Source organism: Thermothelomyces heterothallicus (assembly GCF_042370625.1).
Source record: "Thermothelomyces heterothallicus CBS 202.75 unplaced genomic scaffold P884_scaffold_16, whole genome shotgun sequence".
NCBI lineage: Eukaryota > Fungi > Ascomycota > Sordariomycetes > Sordariales > Chaetomiaceae > Thermothelomyces > Thermothelomyces heterothallicus.
In genome coordinates this window covers 291272-313695 of record NW_027192577.1, presented here as the reverse complement: position 1 = coordinate 313695, position 22424 = coordinate 291272, and the positions used below count along the sequence as shown (strand labels likewise).

Sequence of the window (22424 nt, the reverse complement as noted above, 5' to 3'; positions counted from 1 at the left end):
CTAGACGTGAGTTGCCCTAACATGGCCTGGTGACCACCCACCCCCCTCCCCCTTCCTTCTTTCTTTCTTCCCCCTCGGTGGGTAGTTGAGGCTCTGCTCTTCACTCTCGTCGAGGCGCTGTGCCCATCATCCCATTGCTTTCTCGAGCTCGGTTTTCCATTAACTCCTGAACATTTCCACTTCTGTATTATACAATGTCCACGCCATGCCCCTGAAGAGAAGATAAATAAGGTTAAAAAGAAATCTAGGGCCGAATATAAAATATATACACCACAGAAACACCGAAAAAAAAACTACCCGATCCCTTCCTCGCTCCCAACTTCACCGGTTCCCTCCTTCACTTCGGATACGTCCGCGACGACGGCAGCTCCACCGCCTGCATCGTGCTCGGCATCTCGGACGGCTGGTCCCGAGACCCCGGAAGCTCGTGCGGCCCCTGAGGCGGGGCGGCGCCGCCGTAATAGTAATACTCCGCCGACTTGTTCCAGCCATCACCACTCTTGGGCGGCGGCGCCCCGGGTTGTTGTTGTTGTAGTTGTAGTAGTTGTAGTTGTTGTTGTTGTTGTTGTTGTTGGTACCCCGGCATCTCGGCCAGGGCGTTCGGCGGCGGGTACTGTGACGGATACTGCTCCCGCTGCTGTTGCTGCGCGCGCTTCCGCCGGCGCCACCACAGCGCCAGGCCCAGCAGCACCGCGCCGAGCACCACCACGGGCACCACCACGCCTATTGCTGCCTTGGCGCCCTCTGAGAGCCCCCCGGTGGAGTCGGCGTCCGGGGTCGTTGTTTGGGAAGGGCCGGAGCCGGTGGGGCTGCTGGTGGTGCTGGTGCCGTCGGTGCTGGCGGTGGCGGTGCTTGCGGTGGCGGTGCTGGTGGTGGCGGTGCTGGTGGTCGAGGTGGTGGAGGTGGAGGTCTGCAGGTCGCTGGCCTGGTAGAGCATGCGGACGCCATAGGCATTGACGCCACCGGGAGAGGCGACGGACTCGGTGACGGTGGAGGTGCGACCGCCGTTGGACGACTCGGTCACGGTGATGACGGTGCCGGGGGAGGGCGGGGCGATCCAGGTGCAGAAGAGGGTCTCCCAGACGTTCCGGAGGTCCTCCGGGTTGGGCACGCACGAGAGCGAGATGTCGCCGTAGGTGGGGCAGCAGGTGACAGTCGTGATGGACGACGCGCCCGTCGTGTCGTGGCAGGCGGTCCAGTAGCCCGACGGGCAGGCGATGCCGGGGGAATAGAAGAAGGACGAGTCCGAGGTGGAGAAGCCGGTCGGCAGGCACGACGGCTCATTGTCGATCACGTAGACCATCAGGGAGCTCGGCAGGTAGATGCCGCCGCAGTCGGTCGCCGAAGGGGTGAAGGTCGTGGTGAGCGGGATTCGCCCCTCGGTCGCCTCGCGTACGGCCACTGGCGGGGGAGTCGCCGTGCTTGGAAGGGAGCTCGTCTCAGAAGCCATGGCGAGTTGGAGGCTTTGTCCGCTCGCGTTCGCGTTCGCGTCGCTCGAGGCCCCCCTCGGGTCCCCAGTGTAGTTCCGTATGTATACTACTTTACACAACGAACGTAGTCAACCCGCAAAAAAAAGAAGAAGAAAAAAGAAAAAAAAAAAAAGGGCCTGACCGCAGGAGCGAGTTTCCTGGGGACGGAGGGCCGTCCCGCCCACAGCCAACTTTGGGACGACGGCCGGCCTTTCCATCAAATGATCATCGCTGACAGGCATTGTTGGACAGGGGTCAAGGTCCACCACCCCCGGTGGTGCGTGTGCGTGCTCTCTGTATGAGGATTGCGACCCCCGGCTTGGGCTAACCAATCGAGTTCGGGGCTTCGGGGGATACGGAGTACTGCGTGTAACTATCGTCCCCCCCTCCACAAAGGCTCAAACGCGATCCGTAGGTACCCATTCATGGTCGTCTCGCGATCGCTTCAGTGTCTGGTATTGTTTTCGCTGACAATTCTTTCTCCCTTTGCAATTCCAGCACGGCACAGAAAAGGCGAAGACCAACTAATGAGATTACGGAGGCACCGGATGACGGCATCGTGCAGGTACTTGATGCGCCGCTAACACGAGCCAGTCGGTCCCCGCTTCAGATCCTAAGACAGGCAGGCGTACAGTGTAGTCGTAACAAAGTGATCCATCCGGTATCCGTACACGCTCCCACTTCACCATCAATTGCGGCTGCCGGATTCGCCCATGCCGCGCCGCTCCCGCTCCAGCATAGCGTCGAACTCTTTTTGCGCCTGTTCCCTCGCGTACGCCTTTTCCTGGTCGGCATGCGTGTAAGTGTACTGTTCGCCACGTTGCCGGCCGGCCGGCATGCCGTCCTGTTGCTGGCCCGGGTTCCACGCTGCGCCTTCCTCTGACCTTGCCCGCTCTCTAATTCTGTCCCAAGCGGAGCCACCTCCGGATGACGGACGGGATCCGGACGGAGGGGTCTGCCTCTGTGAGGGTGCCACGGGTGAAGCGTCATCAAAGAGGTATGAGTCGTCGTCATCCTGCGGCGCGCTTTGCGACTCCGGCGCCTGCTGTGCCCACCTTGGCTGTTGCCTCGCTTGTTGTGGCGCTGCTGAGAAATCCGTAGGCGGCGCAGGCGTCGAAGATGCTGTCGTCCGCCCCGGCTCCGCTGGGTTGGCTGTTTGCGGAGAATGCGGGCGCACCGTCCCTTGGCGGCGTTGCGGCATGGTCTCGCGCAGTACCTTGAGCCGGTCGTCTCGCAGGGCGCCCACGAGGGTGCTCGTCTGGGCGTACGAGTAGATGATGTTTTTGACGACGAGTTGGGACATGAGACCGTAGGCGGCGAAACGGAGAAGGTGCCACAGTCGCACGGCCGCAGGGCCCGAGATGAACGGCATCGAGGCGCTCGGGAAGGACATGGGGTTGAACGAGGCCGGTTTTGGGGTGTAGAAGGGGAAGCGGAAGGTCGAGCGGCCGCGGTGGGTGAGGTAGGCTGCGGTGAGGAGGACGGCGGGGGGCGCCCAGGCCGCCCTCGAGCAGAACTTGGCGCGATAGTAGGCAAGCGCGTCGGCCTCGGGCGGTGTCAGCAACCGGCCGACGTGGAAGGAAGCGTCGACGAGTGGGTAGGCAATCTCCATCTTCTGCCAGTCGGTCGTGTATGAGAACAAGGGCGCGAAGAAGGGCATCTGTGGAAGATCCTCGAAGGGCCGGCTCATCAGTTTCAGAGCCCGCTCGACCTGTGAAGGTGTAAGCTCGACCAGCCGGTTGTTCCGGAAGACGCCGAGGGAGGCGATGTCGGTTGGGCGATCGGGCTGGTGCTGGTCCGCGCCGTAGTCGCCCGGCGAGTCGTCTGCGCCTGGCCACGACATGTTTGCGGTGGCGGGGCAAATTTGTCCCTGTCAATTCGGTAATGGCAGCGTGATGCCCTGAAGGACTCGAGTCTACGATATTGGCAGATGAGTGCCTGAGTTATGTGTGATGACTGTTTGATGATGACCCGTTACGGGCGTGGAGACGAGAGGCAATGGAGGTGGGATGATGCAGGAGCAGGAGCAGGAGCAGGAGCAGGAGCAGGAGCAGGAGCAGGAGCAGGAAGCAGCTGGAGCTTGAAATGAGTACGGGCGTACTCCGTACTTGCGAGGAATCGAGGCTTGGCACACTTCATTTCGCGGGTTCTTGGTCCCATGCGGTCAACCCCAACCCTGAGTGAGCACCCGCGGTTACTACGTAGCGAGCCCACTTGCTCGGCGCCCACTCTACCGCGAAGGCCGCTGCTGACCGCTGCGGGTTCTGAAATGGCAGGCCATGCGTAGCGTTGCGAACTCGAATCATCGCGCCAGCAACCACCAACTTGACAATCAACCTTGCCCTCCAGAACCTCGGTTGCCCACCGCCGCCCCGACGCCCCGACTTGGAGAAACGCTGTGGCTGCACACGCCGCTGCAGTCACCATGTCGACACAGCAGCAGGCCCTGATTTTGGACACAATCCTCGCGCTCAGGCGAAAGCTGAAGCGCAAAGCCTACGGTCAGTCGAAGCGCGCATCACGCAGGTTCTGCTTGCCCTCTTGCAGCTCGCCTTCTGACCACAGCACCCGTTGTTGCAGACTCGGATTCCGACTCGTCCATCGACCAGCCGACGAACCGGGGCAACAAGCTGAAGAAGCGGGCGAGATATGTTCACCAAGGCCGATTGTTGTCGGCTGCGGGCCCTACCGCGTACAGGGAGATGGCAGAGCACGCCGGCTACCAACGAGCAATCATCCACCGCAACCCGCCTCTGATCGACGAGGATGGCTACGACATTGATAGCGACGATGACGAGGAGCAGATCCAGGAGGCGGTTGCCTCGGCCATGGAGGAGAACCCCTACTCCTCCATCCACCTCGAACGTGCGTGCCCCATGCGCATCTCGCGCCTCTCGTCAACTGACAATGCTGACCCGCGTGGATTACGTACACGACAGAGATACTCGCTCCGTTAACCTCCGTCACCGACCTTCCGTCACATCCGACCTTCTCGCGGCCGTTCACTTCCAGGGCACTCAACGAATTGATCGAGCAGGGCCGCAATCTGATGCAAAAGGAGAACAAGGCGCTCTGGAAAGCCAAGCCCTTGCTCACCAAACTGGTTGGCGACAACACGTGGGCCCCCTGCGGCCTGATGACGGCACCCGATGACCGCGACGCGCTGCTTTTCAGCGACACCGTGAGCTTCTTCAACCGCCCCGCCAGCCGCGTTCCCACAGGACCTTCGGCACCCGGCGTCAACGGAAGTCGCCAGAATACATCTACCGAGTCAGCGGGTGCACCCGCGGCTGGAAGCACACAACAGGACAAGGAACCGGGCAGCGGAGCAGCGGCGGCAAACGAGGGCACACTATCAGACGGACACACGAACGCCAACGGCGATCGAAACACCGGCGGCGGATCAGGCACGGCCGAGAGCGCCGGCAGGGACGGCCAAGTCAACGGCAAGACGGATCACGAAACAGGGGGCAAGGACGGGCCAGCAGCCGCGGACGCGTCCTCGGGCAAGCCGGACGCGGCGGCGGGGGTCGCAGACGTGGAGATGGCCGAGGCGCCGGCCGCCGGCCGAGAAGGGCCGACTTTGCCTTCGGGGCTTCCGCCGCCCAACGTACAGGCCGCACCGTCGCCCGTGCTGCCCGCGGAACCGGTCGACGAACTCTTCATCCACCCGCTCTTCAAGCTACCGCCGGCAGCGCGGCAGGACCGCGATCTGGGCCTCCCCGAGCAGGAAGCCGAAGAGGTGCGGCGGCTGCTGCTGCTGTACGTTCAGAAGCAGGAGGAGATCTGCCGGAACACCAAGCGGCTGTACGAAGGCCTGCTCAAGGCGGACCGGCTCCGCAGGACGGTGTGGCAGTGGGCCAAGGCCGAGGCGCACTGCGGGCCGAACCGCGACATGTCGGACGGGGAGGACTGGTACGACAAGGAGGAGTGGGGTCTGACGGAGGACCTGAAGAAGGGCGAGGATGAGGTGGAGGAGGAGACGGCGCAGACGCAGAAGAAGACGAGGAATCGGAAGTGAGTCCCTCTGACGGAGAGAGAGAGAGGGTACGTACGGGGATGTGTGCGATGACCGGCGCGGGCGACTGCGCGTCGTCGTCTTGACGGATCGCCGCTCTCTGCGACCTGCCCACGTTCCCCGCAACAGTTTCTTATTTGGGAACCCAGAAAGACAGAACGGTTTGCGGCCGGTGAATGACGAGTCACGAATAGAGAGAGGAGGTGTGAGCGAGTAAAGTGTGTGTGTGTGAAAGAGAGGGAAGAGAGGGACGGTGCACGAGGCCGACAACACGTCGTCTCCACGCGGCAGCAAGATGCTGTCGTCAACCCCGAGAGCCACGACAGCTGCGCTACCTTTTTTTTTTTTTTTTTTTTTTTTTTTTTTTTTAACGGTGGAGGTATGTATGTATGTCTGTCTGTACAAACATACTGTACTGTACCGTGGTCCGTGGCACATACATATGCGCATACATTGACGCTACACTAATTAACTGTATACTACAGTCCACTACGCAACACACACACACACTCGACAATGCACCACATTCACGTTGTTTTGGGCTTCAACTCAGACCGACTGTTGGACCCTTGCACGAGGCGAGCATCCCTGCAGTTTGACAAGATCCAATACTACGTACGGAGTACTCCGTAGTTGTTGGGCCTCGGTGGAACAAGGACGCCGACCACCGACCAAATGCCACGCTTCATTTCCCTTTTCGGCACTATTCAAGCTTTCAGCCAAGCACACATCCCCCAGGGCCGGATAATCTGCGTTCAACACCGAGCGGACGGGTCCACCCCGAGCTGGGGCGGCCAGCCAATTATTGCGCGAGCAATTCCCAGATGGGGTGGTGGTGGTGGAGCACAGCAAAGAGCCGTTCCGCTTCTTGGCCTTGGAACGTGGGGAAATCGGGGGGGGGGGGGGGGTGGGCAGGGAGCAATAGCAAGCGCGAGGGGGGCTACACAGTAGAAAAATTCTGGCGCGCTCAGATAGCGCTGGATATATCCAGCCCGGCTCGGAGATTGGAGATTGGCGATCACAGGCTCCCGAGGACGTAAATACACTACATATCCGGCAGCCAGAAACGTCGTTCGCTGCAACACTCTCTGCGTTGCCGAATCGGTCGTTTGCCCGTGGCTCTCTCCGCTGGTTCGGCAGTCCACAACTCACATCGATCTAGAAGACCGCGGAAGATGCTCGACAAGGACCACATGACCACCGACACGGAGGCCGACAAGGCCACCCCCCCGGGGGCGCAGTCGCCCAAGGTACGAGAAGAAGAGACGGCCGGCAACGGGGGTAAGGGTAAGGGTAAGGGTGGCGACGACCCCTTCGGGGCCGCCGGGGCCGGGCGCGACAAGGCCGATATCGTCTACCCGACCGGCATCCGGCTGTTCCTCATCATCGGCTCGCTCTGCCTGGCCGTCTTCCTCGTCGCCCTGGACCAGACCATCATCGCGCCCGCCCTGGGCGCCATCACGGACGAGTTCGGCTCGGTCAAGGACATCGGCTGGTACGGCGCCGCCTACCTGCTGAGCACCACGGCGCTGCAGCCCGTGTACGGGTCCATCTACCGCATGTTCAGCGTCAAGTGGACCTACCTGACCGCCGTCTTCGTCTTCGAGGTCGGCAGCCTGGTGTGCGCCCTCGCGCCCTCGAGCAACGCCTTCATCGCCGGCCGCGCCGTCGCCGGCCTCGGCACCGCCGGCCTCTTCTCCGGCGGCGTCGTCATCCTGTCCTACACCCTGCCCCTGCGCCAGCGCCCCGTGGCCTTCGGCCTCATGGGCGCCATGTGGGGGATCGCCAGCGTCGCGGGACCCCTCCTCGGCGGCGCCTTCACCGACCACATCACCTGGCGCTGGTGCTTCTACGTCAACCTGCCCATCGGCGGCGCCGCCATGCTCGCCATCTTCACCTTCCTCCGCATCGACAACCAGGGCGCCGAGCAGGGGCCAACCAGCCCTCCCCGCCCGACCCTGCTCCGGCGCATCCTCCGCCTCGACCTGCTCGGCACCCTCATGCTCGTCTCCTTCATCGTCTGCCTGCTGCTGGCCCTGCAGTGGGGAGGCACCGAGTACGCGTGGGACAGCTCCGTCGTCATCGGCCTCTTTGTCGGCTTCGCCCTCATGGCCGTCGTCTTCGCCGCCATCCAGATCTGGAGGGGCGACCGGGGCACCCTGCCGCCCCGCCTCTTCAAGAACAAGGACGTCGTCTGCGCCATGTTCTTTGCCTTCTTCTTTGGCGCCGGCTTCTTCCCCCTGGTCTATTATCTATGTAAGTTGACTTTACGCTTCCATTTTCCTTTGTTCTTTTGAACGGGACGGAATCGAGCTGAGACCACCACCACCACCAACCAGCCTTGTATTTCCAGGCCATCCAGGGCGACTCCGCCGTCAAGGCCGGCATCAAGCTGCTCCCGCTGCTCATCTCGGTCGTCGTCACCTCGGTCTCGGCGGGCGGCCTGATCACGGCCGTCGGGTACTACAACCCCTTCGTCCTGCCCTGCATGGTCCTCTTCACCGTCGGCGCCGGCATGATCACGACTTTTGATCTCGACAGCCCGCTGCGCGTCTGGTTCGGCTACCAAGTCATTGCCGGTACGTCAACTCTGCAAACTCCCCCTGCCCCCTGCCCCCTGCCCCCTGCATTTTCGTCGCCATCATGTTCCCCCTCCCCCAAAAAAAATGCCCGGAGGGTGTTCCGAACCGGACCAACCCGTGCTCTCTCTAACAAACACATCTTCCCCCTCCCGAGACAGGCCTCGGCATCGGCATCGGCTTCCAGACGGGCGCCCTGGTGGTGCAGAACAGCGTGTCGCACGAGTGGATCCCGCAGGCGACGGCGTGCGTGCAGTTCTTCCAGGTCATGGGCGGCGCCATCTTCATCGCCGTCGCCCAGGCCGTCTTCCAGAACGGCCTGGCCGACGAGATGGAGCGCAGCGTGCCCGGCCTGCCGCCCCAGGTCCTGATCCACAGCGGCGCCTCCGAGATCCCCCGCGTGCTCGAGCGCATGCACGCCTCGCGCTACCTGACCGCCGTCCTGACCGCCTACATGCACGGCCTGCGCAACACCTACTACATCACCGTCGCCTGCGCCGGCGCCGCCTTCGTCGCCGCCTGCGGCCTGAGCTGGAAGAAGATCCAGAAGCGCCGCCCCGCCCCCGCCGCCGTGACCGCCGAGGGGGAGGCCGAGAAAGGGGAGGCCAAGGGCGTTGATGTTACTAACGGCTCGGAGAGCGCAAGGTAAAAAAAAAAAAAAAAAAAGATCTTGTATAATTTTGTTTTGTTTACTCCGTATTTAGAGTAGAACTAGATAACCCTCCCACTCTAGGCGCTTTTTCCTCTTTTGCAGAATAGAAGCTCAATAGTATTCTCGTACGCTCCCCGCGACTTGCCGCACAGTGGCAATGCATTCTTGAGCAGGCCGTAGATGCAAAGATAAAATACGGACGTAATCCGTACTTTGATTTCGTCCGTCGTAAGCAATCTATATATATATACCCTTAATCTCCACCAATCCAGCAACTCCGACCCACTTGCAATGAGCAAATCAGGTCCCCCAATGCTTACTTTAGAGACAGAGACACCCAGAAATCGTCTATAAGCTGGTGGGTATCAAGTCCCGGTCATTCCTGTTGAAAGTCGAAACAAGCGACAAGACGAAATGAGAGAGAGGAAGAAAAGAACCCCAAAGAAAAAAGAGAAAAAAAATAAAACGAGATCAAAAAGAAGAAGAAAAAGAAGAAAAAAAGGAAAAAAAAGAAGAAAAAGGAAAAGGAAAAGAAAAAGAAAAAGAAAAAGGACATGACACATAAAATTCATTTGCTGTAAATCCGTCCATCCCTCTTCATCACACATGCCCGGGCCAACCCGACAGGGGGTGACCATCCATTGTGACCAATTGCGAAAGCACACCTTCCCATCCGGCTGTGCAGGTCGACACCCGTAGTATACCAAGCCTGACTTCCCAACATCAAGCTGTCGTGCTGTTCTTGCCCCCATCTCGGGAGGCATCATCGACGTCAGCGGGAATAAAAACAAAAATATGACGAGTCGGGCAAGCTGCTTGTCGGGATGACGCCATCCCGCCCGATCTCAGCTCGGCAGCGCGTTACTGGCTCCGGCCTAGATCGCGTGCTCGGCACGCCATGCTGCGCAAACCTCCCGTCCCTTTCCCACCGTCGATCGCAATGGCTTATCCTCCTCCTCTGCACCAGCACCAAGGAACGGGCCGGCCAGATCTTTAATGTAGCGATATCCGGCCAACTCAAACAGCCGCTCCACCACCAATTGCCACGACGCAAACTTTCAACTTGTCAGCCACGGGATAAATCGCGCTAGCCTGGGAGCACGTCGCCGGTCCGAGCAGAAACTCAATCTGCCAATCCAGCCATTCCCGCCGTCGCCGAGAAGTTCCCGTACGTCTCCTCGTCCTCACTCTCGCTCTCCTCGCTGAGCGGACTCTGCACACCGCTCGCCTCGGCACTACGCATCTCCCTATAGTTCTCCGGACCAGTCATACCCCTTCCACCAAAAGCACCGCCGGCAGCAGCAGAACGAGTATTACCACCACCAGCGCCGCCGCCAACAGCACCACTGCGCATGCCCATCCCCCCCATGGTCAACCCGCTCCTCCCGGCGCTCCCAAACGAACTGCCACCGACACCGCCGCCCCCACTGTCACTCGCCGATATCCCGGTCCCTCCCAAGGCCAACAGGCTTTGTCGTCTCGCCGCGTCAATATCCACCCCGCTCTCACTGCGACTCAGCAAGGGCTTCTCCGGCAGCTTCTTGAGCAGCCCTGTTGAGATGTCCAGCATGCCCATGGCGAATTCCGTCAGCCCCTTACCCTCGCCGGGCTTCGAGCTGACCGACAGCGTCCAGCGGTACTCGCCCAGCCTGCGGCGGTACCACTCGCCCTCTTCTCGGCCAGGGGACGTCGCCCAGAGCAGAGAGCCAAAGGTGCCAATGAGGGCAAAGTTTGTTTTGGAGGCAAAGTACCAAAATGCGCGCAGGTGGGAGGGCGTGAGGCGGTTGACAAAGTCCATGGCCGAGATGAGGCGAGCCTTGGCGGCACTGCGGCAAATATGCTGGATGTAGGGGTCGACGCCGCCACTGCTACCGCCGGCCGGAGGAGGGTTGACGCCTGGCGAGGTGGCAGAGGACGAGGGCGTCGAGGCGCCGGCTGCCGCCGACGCCGCCGACGCCGCCGCCGCGGTATCCATGGAGCGGATGATGCGCCGGTGTAGGGTAATCTCCGTGGCAAAGTAGGCCAGGTGGAGGTAGCCTATGCTGGAGAGGCGGTTGGGCTGATGGAGGCTGCTCTGAAGCGACGAGTCCATGCGGACGACGGCTGGGAGGCCCGAGTACCAATCTTTGAGCTTTAGCTGGATAGGCTTGGCCAGGGAGAGGATCAGCTGTGTCGCTTGCGCGCCCGCATTGGCAGTCGCTCGGGAGGCTTCCAAGGTGTAAAAGGTCTCGAGGATCTCGGAGAGGATCTGTGAGAGCCGCACCATCTGCCCGAACACCACCCGGCCGCGCTCGATCTCTAACCTCTCCTCGACGTCGTTCTCGTCCCATTCGTCGTCGGGGAAGTCGTTCGGGTTGAGGTTCTGCACCGCCCAGTTGGAAGCGAAAATGTGAGACGGTCGACCGTGGACAAGTGCCCCCCATTTGTCCTTGATTCCCAGCTTGTTAGGTTTGCGAAGAACTGGTCTTCCGTGCAGCGAGGCTTACCTGCATATACAGGGCCCAGGCCAGGCGCTTCCTGAGCCCGCGCTCCCATGGCGGAATCTTCCAGTGGGTGCAATCGAGATGGAGGCCCAGCTCCTGCCCAATCGCGACGAGCTGAGCCGTCGGAGCCCACTGGTCGCCCTCGGGCCGCTGCGATAGGATCAGACCGGCCTGTATGGTTGACAGCTTGGGCCGGTACATGGCATCAGCCAGCGTGGTCCGCACCAGCCTCTCCAGCTCGCGAACATTAGGGCGGGGAAGACCGGCCAGATCCTCCGAGTGCTCCCACCAGTTGATGGCAAGGATATAGATGGCGGAGAGAAGCGGGGGCGATATTTCGCGGTGGGACCGCTCGTACTTTTCGAGGAACACGCCCTTTTGGATGATGGGGAAGGCCGGGTGCACGACCCGAAAATACAGATCTATCAGCTTGCGGCCATGGGGTGCCACGATGTTCTCGATCTCGTCGGCATCTTCGAGGATGTGGTCATAGCCGGGAGTGTTGTGATCAGGCAACAGCAAGAAGGTGTCATTATCGCTCACTCGCCTGAGAGTACCCCGCGCGAGGAGGCTCTCGTCGTGCGGGTCAAATGGGGAGAGGTTAATGAGAGAGGGCTCAAAGTCGGTAGTTGGTCCAATATACTGGCTGTATCTGTCCGCCTGGAGACCGAGGGTGCGTTTCAGCAAGGTCGGACCGCCAAAGTTGGCCATGTCCTCGATCAGGGAACTGCTGGTCGTGGTGCACGAAAAGCTCTGCTGCTGATGCCGCCGTCTCCTGATATCGGACCGTCCGGGGGAACTACATTGGCCAATCGGGCGTTAGATAATTCGACGTCGCGTGCCGAGCCAAGGGCTCATAAAGAGGACACTGGGGTAGACTAAAAACGGGGGGGAGGTAAGGGGGGAAGCAAGAGGACGAGGCGTGGGGTGTTTTACCAAAAAAGCTCTTTGGAGGGGAGATGGGGGAGAGGGAAAAAGGGGGGGGGGGGGCATCTCACCTTCTCTTGCTACTGCTAGTTTCAGCGTCGCCGTTCAACTTGCGCTTCCGTGGCGCGGGGCTGTCGATCAAAGAGCACTCGGTCCCGGCTACCAGGCACGCAACACAGCTTTCCTCATCGTCGCCCATGGCACAGTCTGTCTTCCTGTTCAAGCAGGCCTCGCAAGGGTGGGCCGGGAAGCCGCTAACCGAGTCCGAGTCGGGCGAGTTGAAGCCGCTGCGGAACGAATCAAGGTGTATGCTGCTCTGGCGGCTTGGAGGGAAGCGTGGCGGTTTTGGCGCAATGGCTATGGGAGCCGTCCGGGGGACGGTGCAAGGGGTAGACATGGTGTAGGTAAAAGCTGAGCGGAATGCCCACGGCCGGGGGTTTGCTGCCAATCTCGCGGCGTAAGGGCAAGCTGCAGCTCAGGAAGATGTTCCGGAGGGGCTGTAACCTTGGATGGAGAAGCAACCCGGTACTGCGTCGCTTCAAGGAGCGGCTCGTATGGAAGCGCACGGAGATGCTACTTCCCCAGCCAAGCGGCTCTCGATCGAGAATCACAAGCGCCCCAGTCGCAGCAGCCCGACGAGAGCGATGGGTGGAGGTACGCCTCGGATAGGTCAACAAAACAGGCCCTGGCCGTTGAGCCAACGATCCGGAACCCGAGATGGTGTGTTGAACGCGATGTTAGTGCGCCCCAGAGATAGTTGCCGGCAATGCAGGTCGACAGAACGCCGGGGGCGAGTCTGGGGCCGATAAGAACCAAGCTTCTGGTTCGTAGATAAGGCGACGTTTGTTCTCGCTCCCGGCGCAGTGCTAACTAGTGTAGACCCTTCCCCCCCCAAAAAAAAACAACAATTCCCCTCGCGACCCTGCAGACCTCCCCACGCCCGTCTCTCCCCCGGTCAAGTTGGCAAGTAGCGTTGTAAATGTTTGGTTCGGGATCGGTACCCCGCGCAACCGGCAACCAGCCCACTTGAGGCCCTTCCTTATCGTTGATAGCAACCGCCGGTTGAAGGTTTTCCCACGCCGTGCCGCTGAAGGGGTTCGTCGGCCGCGGTCTTGTCGTACAGTGAGAGACTAGGGAGAATGGGACACAGCGGCCTGGCGGCGGGCGTGGACAGGGAGAGAGAACGATAAGGCGAGGGAATCAGTAGCGGCGTTATGCAGGGTCGTGAATTTGGAAAAAGCGGACCGAGACCACGGCACTCCGCGAATTGGGGGCCCCGATCTATGTGATGATAGAGACCAGGACGAGATAGGCCAGGCTTATGCGCGTCATTTGCATCGATAGCAAGACACGCTGCGCGGCTGGGAAGGAGGGGGGTAGAGGCAGGGGGAATCTTGGCTGTCTCTACTCCTGGAGCAGTGCGACTTGTTGATCCGAGTGGGATCCGGTTGCTTAGTATTTCATTTTGAAGTTTGGAACTCGTTCGCAGATTCGGTCTTGCCGTTGAGAAAGTGGAGAGAGCTCAACGGGGCTGGGAAGGAGCTTGGCTCGATAAGATGCAGTTGGAAGGGAGAAGCCCCATATCCCTGGCCCGACTAAACAGGCAAGGACCAAGGAGTATCCGTAAAGGAGGGTGCAACTCCGAGACGGGAGGAAAAAAACAGAGCTAGGCAGGCCAGTGATGTCACAGTAAAAAGGAGAGCTAACATCCAAGGAACCCAGGGACCAGCTTTTCCACAAGTTTGCCTCCCAAACCCAGCGCTCTCGCCGATCATCTTCCAGATGGCATGACCAGATTGTGCCCGGTTCTGCCGATGAACCTACGGGAGGCTTGCAAAGAACGACGACTTTACTAATCCGCAGTGTAGCAACAGTTTCACTTTAGGCTCTCGTTGTGAGGCAGATGGAGCTGCCTGATCTGCATCAGAGTTATCCGGAGAAGACTTGCAACATTGCATCTTGATAACACCCATGCATTCTGCATCTTATCAAAGAAAGACGTCGATTTCATGTTGAAATTCCTATTGTAATGGCAAAAGGCTCCAGAGATAACGTCGCAGCGTGCATGTTACCTGCAAGGACTTGCGCCCCACCTAACACGAAGCTGCCGCACTAACAGGTTGTCGGCCTTACCACACTGAAAATGTATTGGGCTCTCACCGCCAAGTGCTTGTACCCCAGCTTCCGCCATCCACCGATCAAGTCTCGGGCAAGTCACTCACGCGACCCTCGCACCGACTCCGCAAAGAGCCCCGCCATCGTTCGAACCGGGCGATGCAGAGGTGGCTCCAACAGCCAACCAGAACGCGCCGAAATGCCCTGGGCTTGCCCTCTTCCCGCCCGTTTGGGAATACTTGTCACGTAATTGCTCTCCCTCCGCCGAGTCAGCGTCGGGTCCATCGAGACCCAGTAGCATCTTGGAAGAAAAAAAAAGGAGAGTTCCGCAGCTAAGTCCATATCTCTTCTCCCAGAGCCCTTCGCGCACTGCACTTATCTGGGATGTACGGATTATTTCCCGACTACTACGGTGCTCAGCGCAGTGCCCGCAGTTTCCGATAATAACACGTCATGGCAACGCCTCGACTCCCGCTTCGCTTTTTTATTTGCCTTAACGACAATCCCACGAGGCCAAGCCTTTGGACGGCTGGGAGTCGTATCACCAGCAGTCTTAGCGCGCCGTCTGACCCGGGGTTGCCCTGCAACGAAACCAGAAGACGCAGTCTGGCACTTCCTGCTCCGAATCTTTATCGTTGCTATTCACCCACTGAGAAAAGAGCCGGATAGACGGGCGCATCGCAGAGCAGCAAGTGGGGTGTCGGCGAAATATACGGATTACATGCCGCAAACAAGTCCCATATCATTTGTCTGCGCATACGATACCGCGCTGCTGTGCAAGTCGTGGAACATAATGTGTACACTCGCTAACTGGTAACCAATAAGGCAAAGGTCTGTAACCATGTAAATGGACAGAAGGAATCTGACAACTAGTCGGGCCCAGCCAGGTGGTATGTCCGTATGTACGGAGTATGGATCGAATAATAAGAAAAAAAAAGCGTGTGGGTGTCGTTTGTATGATTCTTTGTCTTTTCAATGGTGCACGAATTATCTCGGTCGACCGACGAGATGATCATATCCGTACTGCCCTTGACAAGACCTCGGCGAGCTGCAGCCGAGCGTGCGATTTGTTTGATACGGGCCAGGTTGGGCGATGATTCCTACCTGCTCTTGCACATCGCCAACCCCAGGTTCTCGAAAGTTGCCCAATGTTTCTTCTCTGAAGTGTAGTTAGTGGGAAGCTACTCAAAAAAGCAACCCCACTCCACTTTTTTCTGTGCCCTGCGCAGCGATCACACCGCACAACCACGACACCCTCCGGGACAGTGCACATACAGAATACGGATGCAAAGGACGATATCGCGTCCCGTCATTGTCGCACGACAATCAGCCGAGATCCGACAGATCTGCGCATGGCCGCGGAAAGGAGGGGAAAAAAAGGGGGGAGGGGTTTGGGGGCGAAGGGTAGTGGGCGGCATCGACTTGTCCGACTTGGCCAATCTGCATCAGATCGAAAAGAGGTTGTGATCAGTACACGGCAACGAGTAGCTCTCCGGAGCAAAGTTTGGAGATGAGACTGGACTCGGCCCGCTGATCTCTCCCCCAAGCCACACCAATCCCGGCAAGAATATCCTGCGGCAGTCTGTGGTGTTGGGTTAGGGCAGGTATGCAGGCCGTGAGCCGACTTCCAATTGTTGCTTGCGTGGTCGCCGGAGCCGAGCGGAGTGTCGTACCACCCCAAGTAATCGGTACACTATACGTTGTTATACGGGTCTGGCCTACCCGACAAGTAATGTGCGAAGGTAAGCTATCTCCGCTGACACGTGTCTCGGAAAGAATTCAGCTCTACCCGATCGGCTGTTTAAGTCCGGATGAGCCCGACTGTGCGTGCACAGAGGAGCCCGTGCTTTGTGTTGATTCCAAGCATCTACCCATGGATGTCTCGTGTGGTAATTTTGCCCCATTAGCTAGTTCAAGGGAGATCCATCGCATGCTCTCTCAAGCTGACCGGCCATCCTCCAGCGTCATTGATCCGGGTTGCCACACCATACACAGCTCTCTATAGGAGACCGTAATTTCATCACTTGTTAGCCCCGGTATCTTCATCTGAAACTCGTCAATGACTCGGAAGCCCAGTTTCTGGTACATCGGTATTGCCACATCCGTGCTCTCCAGGTAGACTTGTAGTCCATCTGTCTTGGCTAGCTCGAGCACCTTTCGAGTGAGCAGTGTGCCGACGCCTTGCCCCTGATACGCCGGGTCGGTGCAAATGAAACTTATGCCTGACCGGCTGATCCGTTAGCCTGGGCTCGGCCCTAATGTAAGAAGGTCTAAGTGAGCCGGGCGGGGTGGGGCAAGGGATCCGAGGTCTGCCCTGGAGCGGGCCGGGCCGAAGAACAATTGAACTAGCTCCCGGTTGCGGCAGCTGGCCCCCTGGGAGAAGAAAGAGGGGGGGGGGGGCAAGACCACACACACGTTTGAGATAGACATACTACCGTAGATGAAACGAAGAGACTGAAAGGGAAATGGAAATGATAAGCACATACAGTAGCAAGGCTGATCCCCAAAGCATCTCTTTCTAGCTTCCTCCGCAAGCGACACATACCGGTCGAGGAACTCGCGCCGGCACCCTTCGAGGTCCCGCAAGCTTCCGCTCTCTAGCTTGACCTTCTCGGGGTGCGACGGCGAGTTCCACTTGGCAAAGCCCGCGATGACGCCAGTCTCCGGATCTCGCGCGATCAGGACCCCACTAGAGGGATCTCGCAGCTGTTCGGCGGTGTCTGCTTCGAGAAATTGCTGCAGAGACTTGAGGCTCTCGGATGCGGGGAACTGCGCATGCAGCAAGGGATTGGCGTCCATGGCGGCGAGGTGGATCTCGGCGATGCGGGGCGCATCGGCTTCCTGTGGCCGAGTGACCATGAAGTTCCGGGCCATCGGGACGGTACGACGGGCCGTCGTTACTCGACGTTGTGACGGTTAAGGTGGGGGGAACTGCTCGGTAGCCGCCTCTTGTTTGTCGTGATCGCTCTTCGGAACCCCACAACGGGGGACCAGAGGGGGGAAAATAGGGGAAAAGGGGGGGGGGGGGGCTTCTCCAACGCCCGCCGCGCAAGGGGGGTCATGTGACGAGCGGCCCAGATCAAGATGCCACTCACGTAGGGTTGAAGGACTGAAGGCTTGCTTCTGTTTGGGCCCGGCTGCCTTCTGCCTCCTTGTTCAAGGCATCCTGCAGCATCAGGTACGGTGTCTCTACCCAGGCATACCATTTCCCCCCGCGAAAGTGCTCGGCGAGCAAGGTGAGAAAGTGCTGGCCGGCATCGCCCATCATCCACAGTCCGCGGCAGTGGTGCATCGCCAGAAAATAATACGCAAGAACGGCCAGGGCCTCGGGCCGGGCGTTCTCCAACATCGTGACAAATGCCGGGCGAAGCATTGCCACCCAAGAGCAAAGGATATACGCTCGCCTCTCTGCGTTCGGCTTGGCATCGAGCACGCACTGGATGAGGTCCACAGCATGGAGCGCACCCTCCAGCTCGTCAGTACCCAGGCCCGCCGCGGTGAGCCTCTCGCGAATATCATCGCAGTCACGCCCTTCGCTCGTCAATGAGAACCACTGTGGCACGAGCTCCTCGAACAAAACTCTGAGCTCCGACTTTTTGAGCTCGTCCCAATAGCCGTGCATGACGGTGAGCATCCCGCGGTGGAGGCTCATGTATTTGAGGAACCCAGCTATGGCCGAGTCAGGGTCGGTATCTCGGTGCAGCAGCATGTCACAGAGCGCGTGAATCCCGATCAGACTGGAGAAGATAAAGGCAGGGATGCGCTTCTCGACAGAATCGCCATAGAAGCTCACATCGATGCTATTGAAGATGGACAAGCCCTCGGTTTGGAGCCGGATAGCCAGGTGGCGGTAAAACTGCTGCTGCTCGGGCCGGAAGATGCTGAGATGGTGCGCTGAGAAGGCAAGAAGCGAATACATCACGTACGGCTCTCGCAGCGCCACGTTGATGACGATGTCTTTCATGCAGCTCTCAATGAGGGGGTAGAGTGAGCCGTTGGTCATGTAGTGGTGCAAGAGCTGCATATGAACCATATCGACCCGCGAGTGTGGTTCCTCGACCTGGTGAGAAGGTTGCAACCCGGGGAACGACGCCGAAGCCGGAGCCGGAGCCGGAGCCGGAGCAGGAGCAGGAGCAGGAGCAGGAGTAGGAGCAAGGGTCGAAACAGGTCCTGCAGAGGTGGATCGGTCCGACGGCGACCGCGTCGTGCTGGACAAAGAAGACGCATATTGGCATTTGCGGTCGACGGTCATGCAATTAATACATTGCGGCCGAGTTTCATCGCACTGCGAGGTCAGTCCGTTGTCCCCCAGAGCGGCATGGTTCTAGAAGGTGAGATATTACTTTTACTGCAGAAAAGCGTCAGTAAACCGGTACGGACCTGAACATATAAGGTTTCAAAGGCAAGAGAGCTGAAGAGGGTACTGACTATGGCGTTTTTTGCATTCGAGACAGCCATTTCGGGACTTTCTGTGACTTCTGCGCATCATCTTTCCCGGGTCCGGGCCGAGATTCTTTTGCCTCCGCTGCTCTTCGAGTCTGCTCTCCACTGAAAAGCCTGAGAAAAGTGGAATTGAGCTTTGCATCGGGATACGATATGTATCGCTTGCTCTGGCGAGGCCTCCCCTCCAACCCCCCTGAATGCCGCGTGGTCGCAATTTCTGTCATGACGCGTTGCTCATTCACACAGCCCACACGTGGGTCTTCCTGAAAGCTGTGCCAAGCCCGTGGCCGAACGGGGGCTCTGACTGGTATCTGAGCCGAGTATGATCCGGGCGACCGTGCGGCGAAGTGAGGGGCCCGAGAAAGACGCGCAGCTCCGTGATGCTGCCGCAAATCAGATAATGGCAGCTGGCTAAAATGAGCTCAAACAACTTTCCCAGCTGTAATCACAGCTGCGTATCATCCGCGGGGGGTTGGTTCCAGCGGGCCTGGCGGTTCGTACCGGTGCGAGTTTGTCGACCAACGAAATTGAGCACCCAATCGCGAACACGCCGCGTTTTGTCGAGCTGAGGGTGAACGCTCCCCGTGCCCGCCAAGTCAGATGTGCTGTAATAACCGCCAGGGTCTCGAGAGTCCAGCTTCATGCGGTAGAGCAAGTGTACTTTGGTCCAGTTTTTCCGCACGCTGGACCCGTAGACCTTGTTTGTAAAAACATTAAAAGCCACATTCTGAAGGAGAATGATATCTCGAACTCGCAGCCCCGCCAGAGGGCTGTCATCCAAGTTGTCAGACGGAAGCCAGTAGGTTATGGCAAAGCCCGCCTTGGTCTCGTCCCCGACAAGCAGCTCGACGAGGTACTTGGTGGCGCCCCAGCGGGTCTTGACGGCCCGTGGCTGGGAGATGGAGATGATGCCTACGATCAAGTTGCAGGTGAAGGTTTGTGGCTGAATTCCGAGGAGGTATGTTGCCGAAGGAATGTTCTTGAGATCACTGACAAGGTCGCTACCCCGGACCAGTAGCGGTTCCTTGATGGGCCCTGCGCGGCTGCCATCGCCACTTAGAAAGGAGGAGGTGCGGTCGCTGATGAATGATGTTGTTTCCTGCCCGGCGGATTGGGAGATCGGCTGGGAGGGCGTGAAACTATCATGGGCGGCCATTGAGTGCTCGTAGAACTGAGAGCGGGCGGGATCGTGCTCGCTGTCGCCGCCGCCTGAGGCGAGGGGCAAAGTCACGGTATCCAGGAACTCGAGGCCCGATTCGGAGGCAGATTCGTCGAGGCCATCGTCAAAGATGGTGCCATAGTGCTGCGAGAATCCAGTTCCAATCTTCGTGTTGGCCAAGGGCAGCGACCTCCAAGCAGCGTGTTTCGGTGCCGGCGTGGTGGAAGGTGGGCGGTGCTCGGAATGGAGACCCGCAAACCGAGCGATGGCGTCTTCAAATTCCGTCAGCAACCCGCTGGCGCTCCAATCGAGAGCATGTTTTTCCGGCGCTCCAGTGAAGATCAGTATCTTGTTGAGCATGGTGATGCATTGTAAGCCATGCAAGACGCGTCGATGCCGAGAAACCTTGGCCAGCTAGAGGTGTAGGCATAAAACGTGGAACTACGGAATGCAGCGATAGTTATAGCCTTACTGCGTACCTGTCAAGCAAGATCTGGGACTCCATACCTTATGCATGTGCCTGGTAAGGTTCGGCGGGGCGCTTGAAATGTGGGGCATCCCAACTCAGCGTTGGGGTCCACCGCGGAGATCCACACTAGTTAGTTAGTTGTCTCTAGCGAAGATCGCCTACTGCTCTTGGAAGGATATGAAGCAGGCTGCCCCTGAAGTTTTGCGACTGCGTACCGTACTGTACATACATGAGGAAACACTTTTGGATGGGTGTGGTTTTTTCGAAACTAACTAGATCACAACCATACGCTAGCAGAAATTTAACCACACAAACGGCATTTGCTACAGATTCCCATTTTTTTGCTTTCACAGAACGCCTAGTATCCGCCAGCACCTCGCAACGTGTAACCCTAAGCGGGTTTCAATTGAGACGACAAAATTTCCACTGACAGCGGCTTGGCCCGGCGTCTGCACGAGGCGCCGACCGGACTCCCCTCCAGCTTGCCATCTTGGAGGACAAGATATCGAAGGCATACGTACGATGTCGGCAAAAGCACCTTGGGAAGCCATCCCACCCGAGCACACCCTGTTCGTCCTGGTGACGGGCGGTAATAGGTACGTCCTGCATTGGAAAGGGGGAGCACTCAACACCATTGGTCTGACGTGAGAGGTCGGCAGCGGCATCGGCTTTGGCATCGGCGAGCGCCTCATCGACGAATACCTCACCACGCGATCCCTCTCCTCGCATCTAGTATTGATACCAACCACACGGAGCGCGAAGAAGTCACGGGAGACCATCAACGGTCTCCGGCAACATGCGAAGGAGTTCGCGGCCACGTCCAAGGTCCTCCGCGCGCGGGCAGGCCCGAACTACGACCCGAAGCAGACCACGAAGCGGGTCCACATCCTCAGCGTCCAGCTCGACCTGTGCAGCCTGCCTTCCATCCGCCAAGCCGCGCACCAGCTCCTCTCCGGCACTCTCAGCAGCCCGAGCGACGATGACGACTTCGTGTCCCTCACCAACGTCACGATCCCCCGCCTGGACTCCGTCATCTTCAACGCCGGGATGGGGGGCTGGTACGGGCTCGACTGGCCCAAGGTCTTCCACAACATCTTCACAAAGGGTCTGGTCAGCGCCACGACATGGCCGACCTTCAAGGGCGCGCTGGCCGGGCACGTCATCGACCCGATCAAAGGAGCCAAGGGGGAAAAGGGGACCCCGCAGATGGGCGAGGTCTTTTGTGCCAACGTCTTCGGCCACTACGTCTTCGCCCAGCGGCTCGTGCCGCTCATGAGCCGCCCCGCGGGTAGCGCCCTGCCCCCGGGACGCATCATCTGGGAGTCGAGCGTGGAGGGGGAGTGGGACAGCCTCTCGCTGGACGACTTTGAGGCCGTCACGATCCCCGCGGCCTACGAGTCCAGCAAGCGGCTGACGGACGTTCTGGCGCTGACGGCCACCCTCCCCGCCTCCAGGCCCTACGTCGACCGATTCCTCAACATCGCCAACAACAACAACAACAACAACAACACCGCCACCACCCCGCCCAAGATCTACGTCGTCCACCCGGGCATCGTGCAGACGACCCTGTTCCCGCTCAACGCCTTCATGTTCTTCTGGTACAACGTGGTGCTCTACGTGGCCCGCTGGCTGGGCTCGCCGTGGCACGTGATCACGGCGTACAACGGCGCGTGCGCGGCCGTGTGGTTGGCGCTGCAGGAGCAGGGCTGGCTGGACGGGGCGCGGGCAGAGCGCGTCAAGTGGGGGTCCAGCACCGACCGGTGGGGGGAGTGCCGGGTCAAGAAGACCGAGGTGGACGGGTGGGGGTGGGAGGGCCGGGTCGAGGAGATGCGCGAGCTCAGGCAGGAGCACAAGCTGGCTGGCCGGAGACCCGGGGCGGTGGACGTGACGGAGGAGAAGCTTGTCGAGTTCAAGGAGCTCGGGGCCGAGTGCTGGAAGCGGATGGAAGAGCTGAGGGAGCGGTGGGAGGCCATGGTCGACGCGGCCGAGGCAGGGCGCTCATAGAAAGAATCTAAAAGAAAAAAGAGACGGGGTGAAGGACTGCATAACGCTTTAATCCCCTATAATGGTAATGTTGAAAACATAAAAAATATATGTGACTCGACTGTGT

The 22424-nt window shown here is 59.3% G+C and overlaps 8 protein-coding genes across 8 annotated transcripts; 3 read left to right on the top strand and 5 right to left on the bottom strand.

The window, feature by feature from the left end:
- Window positions 1-337: 337 nt before the first annotated feature.
- Window positions 338-3312, bottom strand: P884DRAFT_278632 (uncharacterized protein; the record flags this gene model as incomplete). The annotated part of the gene is made up of 3 exons (XM_069443206.1): window positions 338-1505; window positions 1862-1912; window positions 2246-3312. The coding sequence occupies 3 exons, from the start codon at window positions 3310-3312 to the stop codon at window positions 338-340; spliced, it is 2286 nt and encodes a 761-aa protein (XP_069296366.1).
- A 429-nt stretch (window positions 3313-3741) lies between these two features.
- Window positions 3742-5823, top strand: P884DRAFT_245914 (RXT2-like protein). The gene is made up of 3 exons (XM_069440450.1): window positions 3742-3970; window positions 4050-4334; window positions 4409-5823. The coding sequence occupies exons 1-3, from the start codon at window positions 3895-3897 to the stop codon at window positions 5488-5490; spliced, it is 1443 nt and encodes a 480-aa protein (XP_069296365.1). The 5' UTR covers window positions 3742-3894; the 3' UTR covers window positions 5491-5823.
- An 839-nt stretch (window positions 5824-6662) lies between these two features.
- Window positions 6663-8715, top strand: P884DRAFT_203505 (major facilitator superfamily domain-containing protein; the record flags this gene model as incomplete). The annotated part of the gene is made up of 3 exons (XM_069438506.1): window positions 6663-7743; window positions 7827-8066; window positions 8228-8715. 3 exons carry the CDS (start codon window positions 6663-6665, stop codon window positions 8713-8715), a joined length of 1809 nt encoding a protein of 602 aa, XP_069296364.1.
- Window positions 8716-8943: 228 nt separating this feature from the next.
- On the bottom strand, window positions 8944-9852 carry P884DRAFT_261168 (uncharacterized protein). The gene has a single exon (XM_069441531.1). It carries the CDS (start codon window positions 9483-9485, stop codon window positions 9084-9086), a length of 402 nt encoding a protein of 133 aa, XP_069296363.1. The 5' UTR covers window positions 9486-9852; the 3' UTR covers window positions 8944-9083.
- P884DRAFT_245907 (fungal-specific transcription factor domain-containing protein) lies at window positions 9842-13002 on the bottom strand (the record flags this gene model as incomplete). The annotated part of the gene is made up of 4 exons (XM_069440449.1): window positions 12200-13002; window positions 11205-12000; window positions 10095-11146; window positions 9842-9992 (listed from the first exon to the last, which is right to left on the bottom strand). Exons 1-4 carry the CDS (start codon window positions 12523-12525, stop codon window positions 9842-9844), a joined length of 2325 nt encoding a protein of 774 aa, XP_069296362.1. The 5' UTR covers window positions 12526-13002.
- Window positions 13003-16181: 3179 nt separating this feature from the next.
- P884DRAFT_203579 (uncharacterized protein) lies at window positions 16182-18495 on the bottom strand (the record flags this gene model as incomplete). The annotated part of the gene is made up of 4 exons (XM_069438508.1): window positions 16182-16465; window positions 16730-17143; window positions 17339-17363; window positions 17437-18495. The coding sequence occupies 4 exons, from the start codon at window positions 18493-18495 to the stop codon at window positions 16182-16184; spliced, it is 1782 nt and encodes a 593-aa protein (XP_069296361.1).
- Window positions 18496-19131: 636 nt separating this feature from the next.
- P884DRAFT_300858 (uncharacterized protein) lies at window positions 19132-20205 on the bottom strand (the record flags this gene model as incomplete). Its single annotated transcript, XM_069444808.1, has 1 exon — window positions 19132-20205. One exon carries the CDS (start codon window positions 20203-20205, stop codon window positions 19132-19134), a length of 1074 nt encoding a protein of 357 aa, XP_069296360.1.
- Window positions 20206-20552: 347 nt separating this feature from the next.
- On the top strand, window positions 20553-22412 carry P884DRAFT_245899 (3-keto steroid reductase-like protein). Its single transcript, XM_069440448.1, has 2 exons — window positions 20553-20910; window positions 20974-22412. The coding sequence occupies exons 1-2, from the start codon at window positions 20837-20839 to the stop codon at window positions 22316-22318; spliced, it is 1419 nt and encodes a 472-aa protein (XP_069296359.1). The 5' UTR covers window positions 20553-20836; the 3' UTR covers window positions 22319-22412.
- The last annotated feature ends 12 nt before the right edge of the window (window positions 22413-22424 follow it).

What these genes read in the sequence shown, in the direction of transcription:
- P884DRAFT_245899 (XM_069440448.1), top strand. Translation starts at nt 20,837, where the DNA reads ATGTCGGCAAAAGCACCTTGGGAAGCCATCCCACCCGAGCACACCCTG. An exon ending in CTGGTGACGGGCGGTAATAG is followed by an intron (nt 20,911 to 20,973) that starts GTACGTCCTGCA and finishes AGAGGTCGGCAG; the next exon opens with CGGCATCGGCTTTGGCATCG.
- P884DRAFT_261168 (XM_069441531.1), bottom strand. Translation starts at nt 9,485, where the DNA reads ATGATGCCTCCCGAGATGGGGGCAAGAACAGCACGACAGCTTGATGTT.
- P884DRAFT_245914 (XM_069440450.1), top strand. Translation starts at nt 3,895, where the DNA reads ATGTCGACACAGCAGCAGGCCCTGATTTTGGACACAATCCTCGCGCTC. An exon ending in GCTGAAGCGCAAAGCCTACG is followed by an intron (nt 3,971 to 4,049) that starts GTCAGTCGAAGC and finishes CCGTTGTTGCAG; the next exon opens with ACTCGGATTCCGACTCGTCC. An exon ending in CTCCTCCATCCACCTCGAAC is followed by an intron (nt 4,335 to 4,408) that starts GTGCGTGCCCCA and finishes CGTACACGACAG; the next exon opens with AGATACTCGCTCCGTTAACC.